General features: G+C 36.5%; 1 protein-coding gene across 1 annotated transcript in view; it reads left to right on the top strand.

Moving 5' to 3' along the window:
• USH2A (usherin) overlaps window positions 1–21,056 on the top strand; it is a 793,063-nt gene that overhangs the window by 641,557 nt on the left and 130,450 nt on the right. The window contains exons 55-57 of the mRNA XM_054484303.2: window positions 7,974–8,081; window positions 14,909–15,092; window positions 16,000–16,157. Coding sequence (XP_054340278.1) covers window positions 7,974–8,081; window positions 14,909–15,092; window positions 16,000–16,157 — 450 coding nt within the window. The remainder of the gene's footprint in view (window positions 1–7,973; window positions 8,082–14,908; window positions 15,093–15,999; window positions 16,158–21,056) is intronic.

The raw sequence follows: 21,056 nt of genomic DNA on the forward strand, positions 1-21,056 counted from the left end.
ATGGTTGTTTGCAATGCTCCAGGCTGCATTCCCCCCAGTTACTATGTAACTACTGACCACCAAGTATTGGGGACCTGTGAAAATAGAGATAAGAATTTATTTTCTTTTCATTTTTTCAACTCTGAGAACAACTAAATTTGTGCCTGACCAAAAAAGTAAAAAAAAAAAAAAAAAAGAAAAGTGTAGCATCAACCACTTTTTCGAGTTTTAAAACCTGCCTATTGATAAAATATTAAGGCCAAAGAACTACAATTGATAGCTGCCTAGACAATGACATTTTTTAAAATTCCCCTTAAATCCCAGGTATTCCAATGTACTTTGCCAGACACTAGTTCTGTTTTGTCACTCCAGTTCTGGCCACCCCCTTCCCTCTGCAATGTTCTCATTGTCTCACGTTTGAGCAACATCAGATTTTGCTGCTACCTGACATCACATTTTGTTTTTAGAGAAGAAAAGTCAGCCTGGAAATGCAGAGAAGAATCCTCAGTCTAGCATAACACTGAACTTGAAAGAAGAAAAGTATTTATTAAAATATTTATTAAAATACTGTCACTAAAACCAAAATATATATATCAAAGATATAATTAATATTATATTTTTGTTGTTATATTTATTCCAGATATACGTCAGCATTAAGACTATTATTTAGGCACTGCCAAGGAAAGACGGTGTCTAAATAATAGTCTTAATGCTGATGTGTATCTGGAAAGAGAGTCTGCCAAAGAAGTAACTTGTTTAGGAAAGGCATCTTGGGATCAGGAAGATATTGGAGAGAAGGGCCTAAGCTATGGCCCAGAATTTCGAATGAAATATAGAATTAATAACGCAAGTTAGCTTATAGCAAGTAGTCAGAACTAAAAGTCATGAAGTGATCTTACTGGCATGTGCAATGCAAGAGTCCCTTTGTTTTGATGTTTTGATGTTCAGTTCATATGAGGTAGCAACTGAATTCATAAAGCATGAATACAGAAAATGGATAGTACCAATGCTGCTCCACGGGGTGGGGAAGAAATTGGCTTGGGTCAGTGGAATGGGCAGCTGTTGAGATTGTGAAGAATGATACCATCCAGAAAAGATGGTTTTAGCATGTGAGCTCCCGAAATAATCCTTAATCAAATTCTGTAAAACAAATTCTAATTTAAAGGTACCTTAGATGTCTGTAAAGTAATTCCATAATGCCTTTGTATACCAGTTTTGAACATCTGGATTTTCACAAATTATCAGATTGATCTAAGTAGAATGCTGATATGGCTCTATCCATCACAGTCAAGATCACCAGTGGATGCTGGAAGTTCCTGGGAATCTCAGTAGGCAGAGATGCTCCGAAAGGGATCACTTACTGAGATCCCAGGCAAGTGAGGGCAAAAGGAAGCAACATCATTATAGTTGTCTGGGTGTACACCCTGGGGCTCGTTGTCTTGCGCCAAGAAAGAATTCAGGACACAGACACATGTGGGTGTGTTAAGGAGTGGAAAGTTTAATAGAAGAAAGGAGAGAGGAGAGCAGCTCCTTGTGAGAGAGAGAGAGAGAAAGACAGAGAGAGAGAGAGAGAGAGAGAGAGACGGACAGACAGACATCCAAAAAGTGGGGAGGCAGCAGACCACAGCAGATTTTATAGGCAGGCTGGAGAAGGCAGTGTCTGATTTACATAGGGCTCACAGATTGGTTCGATCAAGTATAACATTTACATAGTGGGAGGGGAAGGCTGTTCACCCCACCCTAATCTTATTATGCAAATGGACCTTCCAGTTGATTGGTTCCGTCTTGTCTGTGCCTTACAGTACAAGTGGCTGACAAGGAGAAGGGAAGATGGAGCCGCCATCTTGAACATGTACAGTCCTTAGTTCCTGCCCACATTCACCCATGCAAGCACCCAGCTTGTTTACCTATGTCTGCAGCTCGATTTTACATGCTTGCCCTTTGTTAGAAAATTATTTGGGGCTTTTTACTAAAAAGAAAAGCCTTACCGAGGACTCCCATACCTTTACTATCTGCCTAAGTGATTTCTTAACTCTTGTATCATTAGCAACAGAGACTGAATGTGAGCGTCCGAGGGGCCAGACCACACATCCAGTTTGGGTGAACTGGTGCGAGGACAGATGACTTACCCGCAGGATGGTTATTTACAATACTTTATAAGCACCTAACAAAACCTTTTAACATCACTCAGGCCTCTCAGTGCTTGAGCTAATCACTAAACATGCTGATGGAGGAACTCACTGAATTACACGTCCTTTAGGACTATTTGGTAATTCTTTAGAACATAACGGATGACACTATAGAATAATTGGCTGAATGTTTTGAAGTAGCACTTGCTATGTGAAATTATAATGGCTAAAGTGCCTTTTTTTGACTATTTATCAAGAGATTAAAAATTGGAAGCAAGCTGTTCTTTATAGAGTACATCAAATGTAACTTTCATAGACATGGGTTTTGTTTTCCAAATCATATTTTTATGAACTAAAGGCAGACTTTTTGCAGTCCCTTTTAGCACACATTTACTCTTGAAAGTAATGTTACTTGGAAGTGTAATTGTAATGAGTTTGGTTATATTATGCTTCTTTCCTTTAAAAAAGAACATGGTTCCCTGTAGGGAAATTCAGGTAATTTGCAGCCACAGTAATCTTCACTATACTGAAATGTTAAATACTTGGCTTTTCTCCATGCGTTTGCCTTTCTGTACTCTACAACTGCTATTTCCTACTCTTCTAATTCAATGCTGAGTACTTGAATGATGTTTTCTTTTCTCCTTCTACTCTTCGACTTCAGGATTAAGTTGCAGTTGGAACGGTTCCTTTGAGACATCTCTTTATTTCCCTCTTCTCATCCTGATCAATTCATGAGTAGTTTTCAATTGGTGTGCCCTTTTCATTGCCTGTTGCTAATATGTCATATATATCTTGTTTTAAGGACTACCGATAGAGGCTTACTTAAAATGACAGCAAATTTCAGTTGAAATGTGTTCATTTTATTGAGTTTTACAGAGTCGTATATATGAAAGGTCATCAGGTTCATGTACATCATCTATGCCTGATGGTAGTTGATGCTTTCTTACAGATTATCTGAACCAAGCCTATTAGTAATCCAATCCTCTAACAATATGAAAAATATAAAAACTAAAAGATAGAATATGGTTTTAAATTTTCTAAATTATGGATTTAGATCTTGGCTTCCCTTAAATTAATCTGTAGGCCTATTAAGCAATCTCTACTATCATGCCTACAGTTTATAGATACAGAAACTGAGGAACCTAGAAGCCAGAAAACTTCCTTGTAGTCAAGTGCTTAGTAAGTAGATAAGTATTAGAACCCAACTAGTCTAATTTCAGACTGCTCTCTTAGCAGAGAACATGACTCAGTATCTCACTACATGACTCATAATAATATTCAAAATGAAAATATTTAAATATAGTCCCAATTGAATTTTTTATATTACTGGAAATTTCACTGGGCTTTGAGCTATTTATGTCATCGTTTTTGTTGTAAGGCTGGGAAGCCTAACCCAGTTGCTCTGGGCCACATTTCTCAGTGTAATTGCCCAAGTTCCAATCCTGGCCTCACCCTTTCCTTCTTTCTTTCTTTTTTCTCTCTTTCTTTTTTTTTTTTTTTTTTTTTTTTTTTTTAAGACAGTCTCGCTACTGTGTCACCCAGGCCGGAGCGTAGTGGCAGGATCTCAGCTCACTGCAACCTCTGCCTCCCAGGTTCAAGCAATTCTCCAGCCTCAGCCTCCCAAATAGCTGGGACTACAGGCATGTGCCACCATGCCTGGCTAATTTTTGTAGTTTTTTTTTTTTTTTTTAATAGAGACGGGGTTTCACTATGTTGGCCAGGCTGGTCTCAAACTTCCGACCTCAGATGATCCACCCCCCTCATCCTCCCAAAGTGCTGGGACTAGAGGCAAGAGCCACTGTACCTGGTCCCAGCCCTTTCTTGTCTCTGTGATCATAGGCACTTTCCTCCAACTTTCTGTGCCTTAGCTTCCTTATCTGTATCATGAACAAATAATAGTGTGCACAGCAGAAAGTTAGTGTGGGCGTTAATTATATTAACACCCACGAAGTGCACAGAAGAGGGCCAACTACTAGTACATGCTGAATAAACTTTTGCTAGTATGTCATTTACATACTCTTATAACTAACTTCCTTGAAAATAACTGCAATTCTCATAAAATATATTTAGTTAATGTATAGAGTCCAATGAAAAGAGAATTAAAAACAGAACAACAAAAACAAAAACACCCTGAGTTTTGTTTGTTGGGTATTTTTTTCCTAATTTATAGTTTTTGTGCTGGTGTTTGAACTAAATTCTTTTAACATTTTTTTTTTCGTTTTGAGCAACTACAATGTATACAATTATGACTTGCCAATTAAAATAATATTAATTTTAATAAAGAGCAGCTGCAATGATTTCTACCATTTTTATGTCTTCTAAATGCTGCTTAATCTTCAGAGGGAAGGCAGCCATTGAGTAACTTAAATACTGTTAGCTCTAGCTCTTATGTGATGGGAGAACATAGAGCTTGGTATTCAGGCTTGGGTCGTCTATGCGCTGCTCAGTCCAGGTGAAGTCAACTCTAAATAAAGTGCAAAGCCTGACAGTGGACAAATGACTGGGTTATCCAAGGAAAATGTGAGTTTTGTTATAAAAAGCAGGAACAGACCCTGGAAGGTAAATATGGCAGATGTGAAGTTGCTTGACACACATTAGCAAACATCATTTGAAATGAGCCTGACTAAGTATTTCTACCCTTTGCCCACATGGTCCTTTAAACTGGCCAGCATGGCTACATTTCAGGGACAGACACAGCTCTTGAGGATAAAGTGCCAATGAATTAGAGTAAAACTGTCATTCTCCCCATATTCACTTGCAGACATGTCTCCCACTCTCATCCTCCTGGTTCTTCAATCTTTGTCTCCTTTCCTCAGTGCACCATGTTGACTCCTCTTGATTTGACAGTATGTTTGAACTCCTCTGACTTCTTGACCAAGGTTTTCTGCTCAGTGCTGAGTCTGCCATTCCTCCTTGATTCTAGTACCACAGTAGCTTCAAGAGAAGCATATTCCTTCCACCAACCCTACCCCTATATCCTGCTAGGTGAACCTACCCCATTTAATGTAAACACCTATAGCAAACTCCTTTGATGCACTTTCCTCCCTCTATCAAAAACCCTTCAGGTGCTGGATGCTCTACTGTTGCACCATGCCTAAACACCTGCCTTCTTAAATTCTAGGCTGTGAGTAAAATGGAGACCACTCAACTTGCTGCAGAAAGGCTTTGTCAAGAAATGACAATTGATATTTTTATATACATTAATTTTCCTTTCAACTACGATTCTCATTACAAATACTCTCAATCCTCTAATCAACCTTAGCAAACCTCTGTGATTATGAATTTTCTTTTTTCCCTAATGCCTATCCTAAAATTTTATTTAACAGTCACTGCACGTCTGAAATCAGACCAGCCACAACCACAATGAGGAAGACAACTGAGGCCATTGTTTTGGTCGGAATATTCGAGAAAAAAATTTAAATATCTGTTTACTTTTAGCTACCATATTTACATCTGGCATTCAGGAAAAAATCTAGAATATGTGTATCGCCCACAAATTATATTAATTTCTGTTATTTTATTAATATTCTGCAACTAAAAAAAATCTCCAACTCAATGAAATCGATGCTGTGGACAGGGATACCGATGGAATTATCAGGAAGGACCTTTTTGGTCAGGTCACGTGGTGATAGACATCGTAGCCTCATATCCCTGCAATCCTTATGGGACACTATGGTGGGCATGCTCTTCTTTAAGCAATATTTGTTCAACATTGAATGCCTAAAAATGGGCACTATAGGGGAAAATGACCTCCCAAAAAGACTCACTCAGTGATGCCATTTCTATTCTCAAAGGGCTTATATTCTAAATGGGGAAAATAAGATATTCGGGGAAAATAAGATATTCAGGTAAAATGGTATCACACTGGTCAAGACCCTTTTTGTCAGTAAAGAGAGTGAAGGGGAGACATTGTCGAGCTAAGTGAGTTTGCCACTGCAACCTTTGAGTTTCATTCTTGAATGTTCCCTTCCATTATTTTGAGCTCTACATTTTGTAATCTTAGCATTTTCCCATGAGCTTTCATCAAACATATGTGGCTTGGGTATGGCTTGGATCTTTAGTAATATTCTTCATCTGTAAATCAGGTAAATATCAAAGTTATGTAAATCCTCCAAAGCAACCAAATGGAAGATTATAATCAAATAAGTGCCTGCATCTTATCACTAAGTTGATAAGAAAATACAAAGGTCTCTGAAGCTAAACCTTGGAGCAGCTCCAGCTGCAGAACATTACTGCTTTAGCAGAGAACCCAGACTACTGCTCTCATTCTAAATGGATGAGATGGGTAATTTTTTCATTCATTTAACAAACACACACTTTGTGCCTGTCATAATCCTAAGGATACAGATAGGCAAAACAAAATTGTTGTTCTTTCAGAGCATACATCTAAAGCGGGAGACAAATAACAAATAAGCAAGAGACACAGCAAACATCAGAGACGGTTGAAAGCTATAAAATAAGAAAATTATGTGAGGGGATAAAAAGAGATGGATGGATTGTTTAGATAAAGTGGTCAAAATTTTTTAAAATGTAGTATTTGAGGAGAAATCTGCATAAACAGACAAAACGACACATTAACATCTCTGAAGGAACAGTCATTCCACTAAAAGAACAAAATATCTGAAAATGTAGCTCAAAATACATGAAAAAATAAACATAACAATCATTGGATTCATCTGTAACTTAGTTCAATTATTTAACAAATAGGCTAAGTCCTGTTGTTTTAAAATACTATTTTTTTTTCTCAAAGAGAGCTTTGGCATTGTTTGAACTTTCCCAAGAGTCAAGGGAGAGATGTCTTGTAAGCCTCAATATCCTCCTTGTTGAATGCTGCTGAGCTTTACAGTTGCTTCTGCTAGAATGAAATACTACTTTGAGTATCCTATTTCATCTTCTCTTGTCTGCTAGATGCTATAATGATTTCCCATTTTACAGATCAGTAGACCAAGGCAAAGAGAAGCTAAGTAACTCTAACAAGGTCACCAGCCACGCACAGAGCAGCGAAATCTAACAATATACAACTTCTGTTTTAGATGGATTGTCATTCTTTTCTCCCTGAAAACTTACTGAACAATTACCATACTGCATCGTATTCTGAATTCGAAAGAAGTAATAAGCACCATCTCTTCTCCAAATTAGCCTTAATCTATGTGTAAAGACAAAATCAACACATCTCAAAAAAGGGTGCATTAGGTACAATGCAAAGTTTAAAAACAAAAGTGTTGGTTAGCGTTAATATGAGCTGAATATGGCTTGGGGCAAGAAAATGTTGAATCTAACCTTCTTTTTATTTTCCTGCCCCTATTTATATAAGAAGCAATTGCAGAGACTGGGATGGTTAGCCCGGAGAAGAGAAGACTCAGGGGGGATTTAATAACTGTCTACAAACATTTGAAGAACTGTCATGTGGAAAAGAAATTAGATTTGTTCTATATGTCCCCAGGGGTGAAAGTGATAGAAAGATTTCATCACAATATAAGGAAGGACTTTCAAACAAAATAAGGATAACTCTAGGGCTCTCTAAAGATGAAATGGGCTCTTTGAGAGACAGAGTGCTCTGATCCTATAGACGGGACAGCCTCTTCAATGACATCTTGTATAGGGAATCAAGAGAAGGGTGGATGGTTCACATGAATTTTAAGGTCTCGTCTGTGGCTGAGAATTTATTAGTTTATCAGTGATAAATGAAATTTTGCTCAATACTTAACCTCTTATGAGGTTCAGACCTTCTTTAAAGAGTGTTTTAGAGAGTACTCTTAAATGTTTTGGCTATCATATCTACAACTCTGCATGTTACTTCTGGTGCTTAATTGATAATAAATAATCCTCTTAAGGTGCACTTTATTTCTTGCTTGCTTTTTTTAGGTCTCCAGCCATACACCAACTACAGCTTCACGCTTACAGCTTGTACATCTGCTGGGTGCACTTCAAGCAAGCCTTTTCTAGGTCAGACACTGCAGGCAGCTCCTGAAGGTAATGAAACAATATCCATGGTTTGAGGGAAGAAATTTTCACATAGCATTTTGAGGTGGAATCTGTAAGCTCCTTCATAACAAATAAGGAAGAGGCAATAAAGTTGATAGGTACAAAATGAAATAGCATTCTAGGTTCCCATTCTTCAGGCTTGATTCATGTAGGTGTAGCTTCCCAAGGTCAGTTCACTTTCAATTCTTTAACCTTTATAGAGTTGATTTTCTGTGGAAAGAATTATTGAAATTTTTCAAAAACTCAGATGTTAAACAAATATTTTGGGAGCATCTAATATATAATAAGCACCATGCTCACTGCTGAAGTTGTTTAAAATATTCTCTGCCCTCAAGACTGACAATCAAGTAGAAGTGATAGGAGAAAGATCTGTATGAAGAGAGAAAATCTGAAAGTTGATGTTAAGAAAGAACAAATGAATAGAGTGCTAAGGTTGGCCTGAAGAGGAAGAGATAATAACCCACCGTTGACATCAAAAAAGGCTTTATGGAGCAAATGACTTCTGAGATGGACCACGACAAACAAGGATTTTGACAAATGAACAGTGATGTACAGAGATGTACAACCAGACACAGTTGGAAGGAATGTAAGATGGAATCATCACTTTAGAAGGCAAATTGGAAATGTCTATTACATTTAAATTGTTAATTTCCCATGATACAGCCGTTCTATTTTCATAATTTATGCCAGAAACTGTGCCACACTGCTCAAGGAGGCATGCACCAGGATGTTTATTGAAACATTTATTTTGTTTAATAGCAAAATGTTGGGAGCAATTTTAATGTTTGTGAGTAGGAGAATTGCTAAATAAATTCAGCTATTCTCATATTGTGGAATTCCATGCACCAGTATCAAAGAATGAGATGATCAGTTCGTACAAAGAGGAAGTTATGACATTATATTAATGTATAAGAACAAACTGAGAAAATGACATTTATTGTTAATGGTTAATAAATAAATGCATTTAAAAATCCAGGAAGTATACACACCAACTGATAGCATGTGTTCGGAGCTGGGATGGGTGGTGTCATTTACTTTCAAGAGAAAAATATATTCAGTGGCATGTGTTAGTGATCAACTAATTATTTTGTTAATCTTCATTATCTGCCTATTTTTCATATGGGGAAACCAAGGCATAAATAAGTTTCTAAACAGAAATGCAATGTTAATTACCACCATAGACTCCTGAACTACTTGTCCATTACTCTTCTAATGAAAGGGATTGTTGTACCTCGGAATATTAGACCTGAACTTCCTACCAGTAAATGGGGAATAAAATGGAAAATTCCACATAAGGGGCATATGGCTCCTCACCAGGAATTCACTAATGATGTTTTCTATATAAAGAATGTTTCATGTCAAAAAGCTTAGTGTTCCTTTGAAAGGAAGAAACCAGCAGTGGATTTTTTGGAAAGGTAAACTATCAAATGGATACTTTGATGATAATGGATAATTTCTAAAGGATCTATCAACCAGATTTGGCTGAAACTCAAGCCTGATAAAATAACAGAATCTCTTGTTCCATTTCTCTCTACCAAATTCATATATTTAAATTCATTGGAAATATGAAATTTTCCCAACAAAATTTCTTGAAGTGACTTACATTTTATGACTTAAAAATTGTAGCTTTCAACAGTGCAGGGTAATGTGATATGAGAAATGCCCTTGATTTTTTTTTTAACTTTATGTACCTTTCCTTTAACACAAATAATTATGCAAAGAAATAATAGACGAAATGGACTTTCCTCTGCAGAAGAAACATGGATTTAGGGCCATTTTCTGGCTGAATAAGTGCCATTTATACATAACCCATATATGAAATAAATATAATGTGAATGCTTAACTTGGGAACACCTTAGCAATCACATTAAGTTCTGTTGTTTTACTGTAAAGTGAAAACAAGTATACCACTTTAAATTATCCACCCAGACATAACTAATTATAAAATGCCATTTTTGAAGTACATCAGATATAATTTGAAGATCTCATATTTGAGTATTTTAAGTGGACATGGAAAGAATTAAAAGAAGTGTTTATGCATAGCCAACGCAACCTGAGCTCTTTTCACTTGCCTCTCATTTTCAATCTAAGAAAAAGTCAATGTATATTACAACGTCATTGATAAGATGGACACAGTTCTCTACAGTTTTATCCTCATAGAAAACTGTGTACCTGTACCTTTAGTCAAATAACAGGAAGATTTTGAATTGAATTATTACTCTTTTTTTCTACAATTACTGCCATCCACGTGAGTTCTAATTCATTTTAGGGATAAATCATGCAAAATTGCAGACATACTTTCCTCTAGCATTGATAATGTGGAAAGAGAAAGGAAAAGAAGACAAGTCTTTTTCAGTTCATTCCAGATTCCTCTTCCTCTGCCCTTCTTTTAACGTTTACACACCCTTGGTTTTTTCCTCTACTCTTTACACTATAACACCCAGGCTCTTCTGGAATTTTCAAGTACTGGCTTTATCTCCTAATGAAGGCTGAGAGCTACCAAATACTAAAGCTGTCACCAAAGCTACACTTATGGATTTAAATCCTATGTATTTACTGGTCTACTACATGTTTATATTTAGGTGTTTTTCAAAAACTTTAACCTCAGTACTTCACCACTTAATTCTTCCACTCCACTTTACTCCTCAACTTGCTTTTCTTCTCTCAAATACTACCACCTACCTATCACCTAAGCCCAAAGCTTGACATTCTTGATGGCTCCCTTTTCCATAAGTAATACATAATTTTTTATAAAATCTAATTAGTTTTAAACCTTAAGGATTTTTTTTTAAAAATTGTTCTTCTTTCCCATCCCTTTTAACACTGCCTTAGTTCAGAGCCGTATAGCTATAAAAAGAGAAGTTCTCTGGATCCTCCTAACTAGGCTCCCTTCCTCTAGTCATTTTTCCTCTTTCTCACATCCCACATCCTGATTCTTTTTCCTCTTTTGACAAAATAAGAATATGTGATATGATTCACCTCCATAAAATCCCATTTCCTTCCAGGAAGACATACATCCATATCTCCTTAGCAAAGCAACATGGACCCCTCAAGTTTTAACTTCCATCAATTTTTCAAGGCTTTCCGTCTTCCTCACATGCCATGCAATGCACCAGCCATGCCAAGGTATGTGCAGTCCTGCCATCCTTGCCCATATTTCTAGGACTTTATGTGGGTTCCCCTCAGCCTGAACTCCCTTTCCCTACATCCTCACTCAATTAACACCCACCTTTTCAAAACTTGGTTCATGCATCTCCCCTTCTGGAAATCTTCCACTACAGCCACCTACTTCCTACCCATCTCCACTTCTCCCCACAGTGTGTGTCAGGTTACCCTTTCTAAGTGTTCTAACAGCTACTGTGCCTCCTTCTCTTAAAGCTTGTATCATACTGGAGTACAACTTTTTATCGACTCATCTTTATTCACCATGATGCATGAACTCCATGAAGGATAAGAATAAGTCTTTATCTTCACATCCACAGTGCCCAACACAGAAAATGACACAAAGTCGGGTAGAATGTTGAGTGAATAAATTAACAAATACTAAATAGTCCAGAATTCAGTGCATCCCTGACATCAGCTAATATAAAATTGGTTCCTATCACCAGATTTCAGGAGAAAAACAATCCACAATAAATGCTGGGAATTTTGAATTGGAATGAAGATTTGTAGGGACATGAGAAGTGGGTAATATGGCATGCAACTCAAGATAAATTTAAAACAAATACAGCAGACATGTTCTACTGGTTGTCATTGTGTAAAAAGGCCCACCAAGGTTTAATTCTACCTTTCCCCTTTTAACCTCGCAGCTAGTTTACCCCACCCCATCCTCCTAGGTTACTTCCCTCCCTACTACTCATTTCTTTCATTTGAACTGCCTCAGTTTGCTCCCTTATTATACAGAACAGGTTTTTCTGGTTTCACCTGAGACTTAGGCTGGGGTTACATGGTGAAGGGGACAAATGCTCCACCTCGGACTCATTAATGTATCTCACCAAAGATTGTCTTACTCTAGCAAAGATTTCTTGCAGCTGCCAAGGTAACGATGTCCCCATATCACCATCCAAGTAAAAATGCAGCACTTTCTAGTTATATATACGTTTGAACTCCATATTATCAATCGAACCAATGGACATGGAGTTATTACCAACTTGAAAAGAGCTTTTGCCAGCTGGTATAAATAATGAACTCAACTTTTACCTAAAAGTTGAAACAAACCCAAAATTATGTTTCATTTTATTTTATTAGCTCCTCCACATCCACAGGCTTTATTGACTGGTTCAAATCAGAAACCAAGCAATAGCCATTCTAGTACCTTGGTGATTTTTAATACATCGTTCAAGGTGAAAAAGATATAACTGCAGGAAGCAGATTATGAATTAAGATTTTATACTTTATCTTTTGAATCAACAAATTAATATCACATTTAAATCAAAACTCTAATTGATTGGTTGAATCATCTAGCAGCTGTTAGCAGAGAAACTCACGTATAAATGTATACTATGATTTGTGAATTTTTCCAAATATCTAGAACAGAGCAGACTCTCAGAAAAAAATGAACTACGTTCTTCTCAGGAATATATTGCTCCTTAGAAAGTTGGGATGTTTGAGACATTTTTGAAATCTATCTTGTTTCTTTCATGATGCTGCTAAATAAATTGCATTTTGTTCTTCTGAAAATTTTTCTTCTAAAAGTGTCAAAATCTTATCCTGTACAGAGTAACTTACACAGGAGATACAATCAAGCAAAAGCTATTGATTACAGGGAACCTAATATTGAAATGAGTTTTTTTTAAATCTCCAGAAGAGATTTACAGTGTCTAATCAGAGTATAACTAGATGACAACATAAAGTGGTAGGACTGAACTTTCTCACTGCTGGCTTCTCCATCGATAGATTTGTACATCTATAAGAATACTTGAATGTTTGACATTGAATTACAGTTGTTTGTGTGTATATTTTATTTTTTAGACAGAAATATAAACTCCTTGAAAGAGTGAGCCACATCTTAGTCATCTTTGCATTCCCTAGAACTGCCTGCAGTGCTTAGCATAACATTTTGCAAGAGATATATTTACAATTAATCTATTCATTAAACATGTATTAGGCATTGTGTTATCCATAGAGATACATTGACAAATAAGACAGAGAAGATCCCTGCTACCATGGAACTAACTTTGCATCAGAGCAGGAGAAAGGAGTGGACCGCACCATCATATAACATAAAAATAATAGTCTGTCAAAGAATTTGATTATGATGTTTTGAATGTTAAGAAGGAAATAGAAAAGGCCATGTGATACAGAGAAACTAGGTTGGGACTCCATTAGATGGGGTTCAAGTTAGAGTTAAGAGAGTGGTAAAATAAGGCCTTATCAATAAGGTGATAGTTATACAAGTAACTGAACTATGAGAACATATGAGAACATTCTACATCTAAGAACAGTTCTACATATGAGAACAAAATGCAAAAATGTCATGTTGTAAGGGAACAAAGGTGTTCCAGGCCAAAGGAATGGAAGTTCAAAAGCCCAGGTGTAGGAAATAACTTGAAGCATTCTAGGGATAGAAAGGAATCTGGTATGGCCACAGCTCTGTGAATGGTGGAAAGAATGCTGCCACGTAGGCCAGAGCCAATAAAATGTGGGACCATATGGGTCATAAAAAGAAATTGGGATTATATTATATGAATAAATTCAAAAGGGTTATGTGGCTCATAAAGATGACACTGGCTTACATATTCACTTTATATACTTTTATAAAAATTCCAGTGGAATATGGAAGGCCAAGATTTCGACATGGAGGCAAGTTTAGAAGCTATGACAGGAGTTTATGAGAGAGAGAAATGTGGCTTGGACCAGGAGAAGTGAAAGTAAAGATACAGGGAAGTATACATTATAGAATCTTCTGGGCTTGATGTTAGATTATGTTTAGGGGTATGAAAGGTGAAAGTCTCAGGGATCATTATTTTTGTGTGTTTTATCCAAGAAAATGGATAGATGGACAAGATTGGGAGGCACATAGATTGTAGACAGGAAAAACAAGAGTTCTGTTTTGCATGTTTTTAGTTTTTGATATATCATCAGTCATCCAAATGGAGATGTCAAGCAAACAGTTGGATTCTTGAGTCTGACACTCAGAAGAGAGTTTCAATCTAGAGATATGCCTTTGGGGGTCTTCAGCATATGCATGTTTAAAACCCATACTGAATGGAGATCACCTGGGAAGCCAGTGTTGGAAGAGAAGAGAGAAAAAGAAGAAGAGAAAGGAAAAGAGAAAAGCAGAGGGGAGAGAGAGAACAGAGCGTACTGCTCTGAGGCATTACATCCTTTCAAGGTCCAGGAGGGGAAGAGATCCCAGTAAATGAGGCCAGAGGCATAGCCAGAGAGGAAAACAGAAGAAAGCATCACACTGATGTGCAAGAAGAAGTGAAAGTGAACTCATTTGTTAATTGTATAATTCAGGTACATACTCGATTGTGCTTACTTTCACATATTCCAGGTAAATTGTATTAAAAAGTTTGAAATCCCCAGATGATCTCTCAGGCCTTGATTTAAAATACACTCAGAGTGACAACCAAGGCAGAGAAATTATCCACTGCTAGTTGTCTGAAATTCACTTTCCAAAGCCAATTCAAAAATAAAATAATCAAAGTAAGAAAAATATATGTACACCAATTATGTATTTTGTTCCTTACAGTTAGATATTTTTTAAAATCAACAGAAAAAAAATCACAGTTCATGGGGAGATGGTGTGACTTTTGATACACTGTTTATTTTATCCTAACAATAAAACCTCATTGCGTTATTCTTGCCAGGAGTTTGGGTGACACCTCGACACATTATCATCAATTCTACAACAGTGGAATTATATTGGAGTCTGCCAGAAAAGCCCAATGGCCTCATTTCTCAATATCAATTGAGTCGTAATGGAAACTTGCTTTTCCTGGGTGGCAGTGAGAAGCAGAATTTCACTGATAAAAACCTGGAGCCCAATAACAGGTAAACTAAAAGAAAACTTTACCAATCATACAGCAGGATTTGTACATTTCTCTGGGTTGATAAGAAATATATGTCCCACTGAAAGTTGTTAAATTGTTTAATTAACTTCCTCATTCATTGATCATTCAATAACTGATGAAAGTGCTAAATCATTTAGTCTTTAAACTTCAGGAAATTTCTTAAAAATATAAATAATTCGTCTTCTGTTTGACAAAAAAGCATGAGAATTTTTAAATATACAAAATACATGAAGTATTAAACTTTAAAAATTACCAAATTATCTTCAAAAACACGCATCCTTGAACTAGCAATAAAAGAGATGTAAAGAGTTTTGTTTTCCATCAACTCTCTTTTCTTCTTGTACAGTGTTTCTCTACTTGCTACACTACATATAGTTGTGAGTAGTTTTAGAGGAAAAAGTTCCACATATTTGCATTTCATTCCCATTCATTTCTCAGCAGAGACAAAAACGTATCTTAAATCAACAGATGTTTTACTGTAGAAAGTAGAGATCAATTTCATTTTACTGTAAGGAATAGCAGATCAATTTAAAAACATCTTTCTCTAAACATATTTCCCTGAACTCCAACCCATTTAAAAATGAGGAAGATTAATTTGAATCCTCCACAATCCACCAGCACACTCCAAGACTTTCCTGAAGTCTTCAAGAAAAGCTATGAATTACTAGCAGGTTAAAAATAAATTTGAGAGCAGCTGAAATCACAACGGCTTGGAGACAATGTTGCCTGTGCAAGAAAAACTACCAAGTCAAGTTTCTGGAAAGAGGGCAAAGAGTTTGCAATTTGTCACAAATTTAGGACTAAGCAATTGATACAAAAAGTAGTAATCATTGTTCAAGTCTCTTGTGCATGGCCTTATCACAATTCTTCTTTATTTTTAAATATAGATACACTTACAAGTTAGAAGTCAAAACTGGAGGTGGCAGCAGTACCAGTGATGATTACATTGTTCAAACACCTATGTCAACACCAGAAGAAATCTATCCTCCATATAATATCACAGTAATTGGGCCTTATTCTATATTTGTAGCTTGGATACCACCAGGTAAAAAAAAAAAAAAGAAGTGTGTGTGTGTCTGTGTGTGTGTGTGTGTGTGTGTGTGTGTGTGTGTGTGTGTGTGTGTAAACATTTTAAAGGAATTAATTAGAGATAGGAATGGAACTGTTAATTTAGTAAATCAGAAAGACATAGTCAGTCTCCTGGATAAATATGAACAGAATAATCTAAACCACACTTCTAAATGTATAGATGCATGAGTACATACATACATACATACAGATACAGGTATCTAGATGTCGATGTAGATATATAAGTATATACGCCTTTCTATGAAAGCAACACTTTCAAGTACAAAAGACTAAAAATCTTTTTACTCATCTATTTTTTTGTCTTTTTGAGATGGAGTTTCACTCTTGTTGCCCAAGCTGGGGTGCAATGGCATGATCTCGGCTCACCACAACCTCCAACTCCTGGGTTCAAACAAATCTCCTGCCTCAGGCTCCTGAGTAGCTGGGATTACAAGCATATGCCACCATGCCTGGCTAATTTTGTACTGTTTTTAGTAGAGACAGTGTTTCTCCATGTTGGTCAGGCTGGTCTTGAACTCCAGACCTCAGGTGATTCACCCACCTCGGCCTCCCAAAGTGCTGGGATTACAGGCATGAGCCACCACGCCCGGCTTACTCTTCTGTATATCCAATGCAAGTCACATAGGTCAGAATTACCTTGAACATTCATTTCCATGGGACACCTTAGATTGGATCATTGACATTATACCATTCCTTTTATATTACATCAGTGAATGGGGAGTTTGGAAAGACAGTTGTTCACTTCGCCCATGTACCTTGGGTTGTGACCACTTATGGTAGCTGCGTTTTTCCTCTGTAAGCTGAATAGCCTTCATTGAGCCATTTAGTCATTATTGGGTTGCCTTGTGACTTAGTGCAATATTGTATTTTGAGGTAAGCACTATCCTCAGGTAAAATCCTGACTGCATTAATACTGTGGAGTAAAGAGTAGAGTGAGAAAGGACATATGGAGGACTTTTCTTTCCAAGTAAAATTTAAAATTGGTTAAGATGTTAAATACACGTCAAAATTATGTGACTTTATTTTTAATATCTAGTCTTAAGATGAAATTGTGACATGCCCTTTTTGTCCCCATCAGAATAAGTTTAGCCACAGTTCAAAGTGGCACCAAATAGTTAACAGCCATTTGAGCCATCGGTAGATCCATTCCATAACATAATTAGCAGAAGCCTATTTTTATTGAATTGAACAGTCAAAACAGGTACTATTGTGTAGCTATAAAGATAGTGTAAAGGCCTAATACATAAAACTTAAGTTCTTATAGACCAACACCTTCTGCTATAATCTAAGATCAAAGAGAAAAGGTTATTTTCCCCCAAAATTCAAAAGAAAGTTTATAAAGAGCTTTATAAGCAAAGAAAAATATAAGTTGCTCTAAGATATTATATGTACATGATTTCACCCACTTTTGTTTTAAAATAAATGTGCAACATATTAAACAAAATATAAAGGAATAATTAATAGTAGCAGAATGCATCACAAAGTGCTATAATCTTTATGTTTTAAGAGCATAGATATTCTTGAACTCTGTTCTTAATTTCAATAGAGGAAAAGACATACCTTCTGCTGTGGGAAATATACAAATTTACAGCCCCCTTTACAGAATTTATTTCTACTTTTGTTTAATTTTACTTATTTATTTATTTGTTTGTTTATTTTGAGACCGGGTCTCTCTCTCTGTCACCCAAGCTGGAGTGCAGTGGTGTGATCTCAGCTCACAGCAACCTCCGCCTCCCAGGTTCAAGTGATTCTCCTGCCTCAGCCTCCAGAGTAGCTGGGACTACAGGCACACACCACCATGCCTGGCTAATTTTTGTGTTTTTAGTAGAAATGGAGTTTCACCATGCTGGCCAGGCTGGTCTCGAACTCCTGACTTCATGATCCGCCCACCTTGTCCTCCCAAAGTGCTGGGATTACGGGCAGGAGCCACTGCACCTGGCCACGATTTTTCAGTATATTTCTCCTTGGCATTTTTATTGTGCTGTTGTGTTTTTGCACCACAAAATAAAATGAAGCTGGATAGAGCCAATCTAATACCATATTTAGCCTATTGACAAGAAAGTTTTAGATTCAGACCAGGGTCTTCTACAATCCAAATTCTACAAGAACAATAAGGGAAATTTCAGGGTGATGAGCAAAGTTGATGATTTCTTTGCCATATGACTGGGAAGTCCCATGGTTTATCAAAATATCTGTTATTTTAACGTATCAGTTGCCATTGCTAATCTGAAGACTTCATGCTCAGTACGGATTTGAAAATATCTTTATTTTATGACTATGCAAGTAAGACAAATGAAAAAGCTAGGATTCATATCCCAATACTGCCACCTATTAGCTGAACTTAAACAGTCTCTAGGCCTCAATTTTCTCCATCTGTGGAGTGGAGATAATGATGATACCTACATGTAGGCAAGTAGGGTTGCTGTAAAGATTAAATGAAGTAATTTATATGGTAAATATATTATCTAGTTCTGTATAATATTCTATAGATACCAATGGTGATTGTTTGAAGAATTATTTTTTGTCTTTAATTGCTCATTTTTAAAACATATTTGTTCCAACATTTGCTGGGTCTCAAAGCCCCAATTTTCAAAATAATAAAACTGCCTACTGAGGATTGGATTAGTAAATTTTCAAGACCTCTTTCAAATTTCCCAGCATGTGTCATTTTTTTCTTTGAATTCAATATCACACTTAAATGTTTAATGTATCATGTTTCCATTTAGAAATGTATCATTGTGGAATAAAACACAACTTTCACTTGTTTAATATGACCTTAACTCTCACATACCTCGGGCTTTGTATAAATTGTTCATTCTGGTCCAGCCTAGGGGATATTGTAGAATGCTTTACACACTAACTCTGACCATTTATCCAATGGTTAATAAATCTATAATATTCAGACCTGTCAATCTTATAGTTTAAGATGCACAGAATCCATCTCAGAAACCATATAATATAAGGAAAGATTAAAATCTTCAATTAAATCTTTTTCCTGGTGTCTAGAAGGATTTCAAACTCAGTAAACAGTCAGATGATTTTGACTTGTGTATAATCTACAGTTGATTTTATTGGAAGGTACCTCATGCTGTGTTTTGATTTGGATAATAAAAACATTTTTCTATTCCTGAATAGTCACAAATATATATATTTTAAACAGAAAGAAACTAAATTTGTAAGTGGAGATTGTTTATTTGCTCACAATAAAGAGTTTTCTAGGTATTCATCATACTCCCTGCCATTACAAAATGATTACATCATAGACAGAGCTGAATAATGGGCAAAACAGTCCCTGCCTGCAGTTCCCAAACCTGAATGAGCATTAGAATCACCTAGGAAGCTTGTGTAAAGACAGATTCTCAACCCCAAATTTACTGAATAAGAATCTCCTGGGATGGAGTCAAGAAATCTAGAGCTTTTTAAAAACTCCACGTATGACTTTGATGTGCTACCAAGTGCTTTTTGAAATAGTAGCCCAGAGGACGAAGGAACAGATCTAGGTATTGTTGAAACCAAATGATTCTGGGAGAACAGTGTTTGACTGGGTGTGTCAGTGGTGTGCCAAGACTAGAAGAGTTAATTGTGGAAAATGGCAAGCCACTGAAGGGAAAACAGCCACGTGACAGCAATGATCTCTGCAGCATGAAGAAACTAGTAACTAGCAAGCTTTACCTACCTATCCAAAAATCTAAAAGGAATAGATGTGATTTACCAAAAGCATGGATCACACTCACCAAGTGAGACTGGTGAATTACAATAACTGTTTTCTCTGAAAACATGAACCCACCAGTTTCTCTTGAATGTCTAAAGCAAGCTTGTCCAACCTAAAGCCCAGGATGGCTTTGAATGCCACCCAACATAAATTCAAAAACTTTCTTGGGATTTTTGCAATTATTTGTTTTAGCTCATCAGCTATTGTTAGTGTTAGTGTGTTTTATATGTGGCCCAAGACAATTAATCTTCTTTCATTGTGACCCAGGGAAGCCAAAAGATTGGACACTCATGGTCTAAAGCCAAAATACTGGCTAAATTTTATTTGTTTTTTTAAATATGCATTTTGTTTTGTGGTCAGTGTGAACAGAGTAACCTTAGACAGGTAAGCTGCCGGGAAAAAAAAGGTCTATGTGGTTACTTGGCAACCGAAAAATTGCCTAAGCAATTAACTGGATTTTCAGTTTTCAAATTATTGTTCTAATGCTATAAATAAACTAAGTCTTAGTACATGTTTATAAGTCCTACTAGTGAAAGGGTAAGGTCTAGGGAATAGTGACAATACCCAGGGGAAGAATACCTGTGATACTGATAACAAATGTCATGTACATACATTCATATTACTTGGTGTATTTGCCATTTGTTAAATTCCTACTATATGCCAAACACTGATAAGCTCTTTCTCTGCCTTACCTCAGTTAATTTTTATGCAAACCCTACAAGACAGGTAATATCATTATCCCCATCTTAAGATAAGAAATTCGAATCTCAAAAAAGTAATATAATATGCTCAAGGTCACACTGCAGAGCCAGGATTCAAATTCAGGTCTACTGTCTGCTACTGCCTTTTAAGACCAGTTCTTTCTGTCTTTGGCTTAACCCTTAAATCCAAATCGACTTTTCGTTTATTGACCAAAGTCTCTCAGATTTATGATGGATGAACTATGATGTTTGAAATAGTAGCCCAGAGGGCCAAGAAACAGAGCTGGATGTTGGTGAAAAACAAATGATTCTGGGAGAATAATATTTTTTTTTGATTTTTTTTTCTTTTATTATACTTTCAGTTTTAGGGTACATGTGCACAACGTACAGGTTAGTTACATATGTATACATGTGCCATGTTGGTGTGCTGCACCCATTAACT

The sequence above is a fragment of the Pongo pygmaeus genome, chromosome 1 (assembly GCF_028885625.2).
Source record: "Pongo pygmaeus isolate AG05252 chromosome 1, NHGRI_mPonPyg2-v2.0_pri, whole genome shotgun sequence".
NCBI classification, from domain to species: domain Eukaryota; kingdom Metazoa; phylum Chordata; class Mammalia; order Primates; family Hominidae; genus Pongo; species Pongo pygmaeus.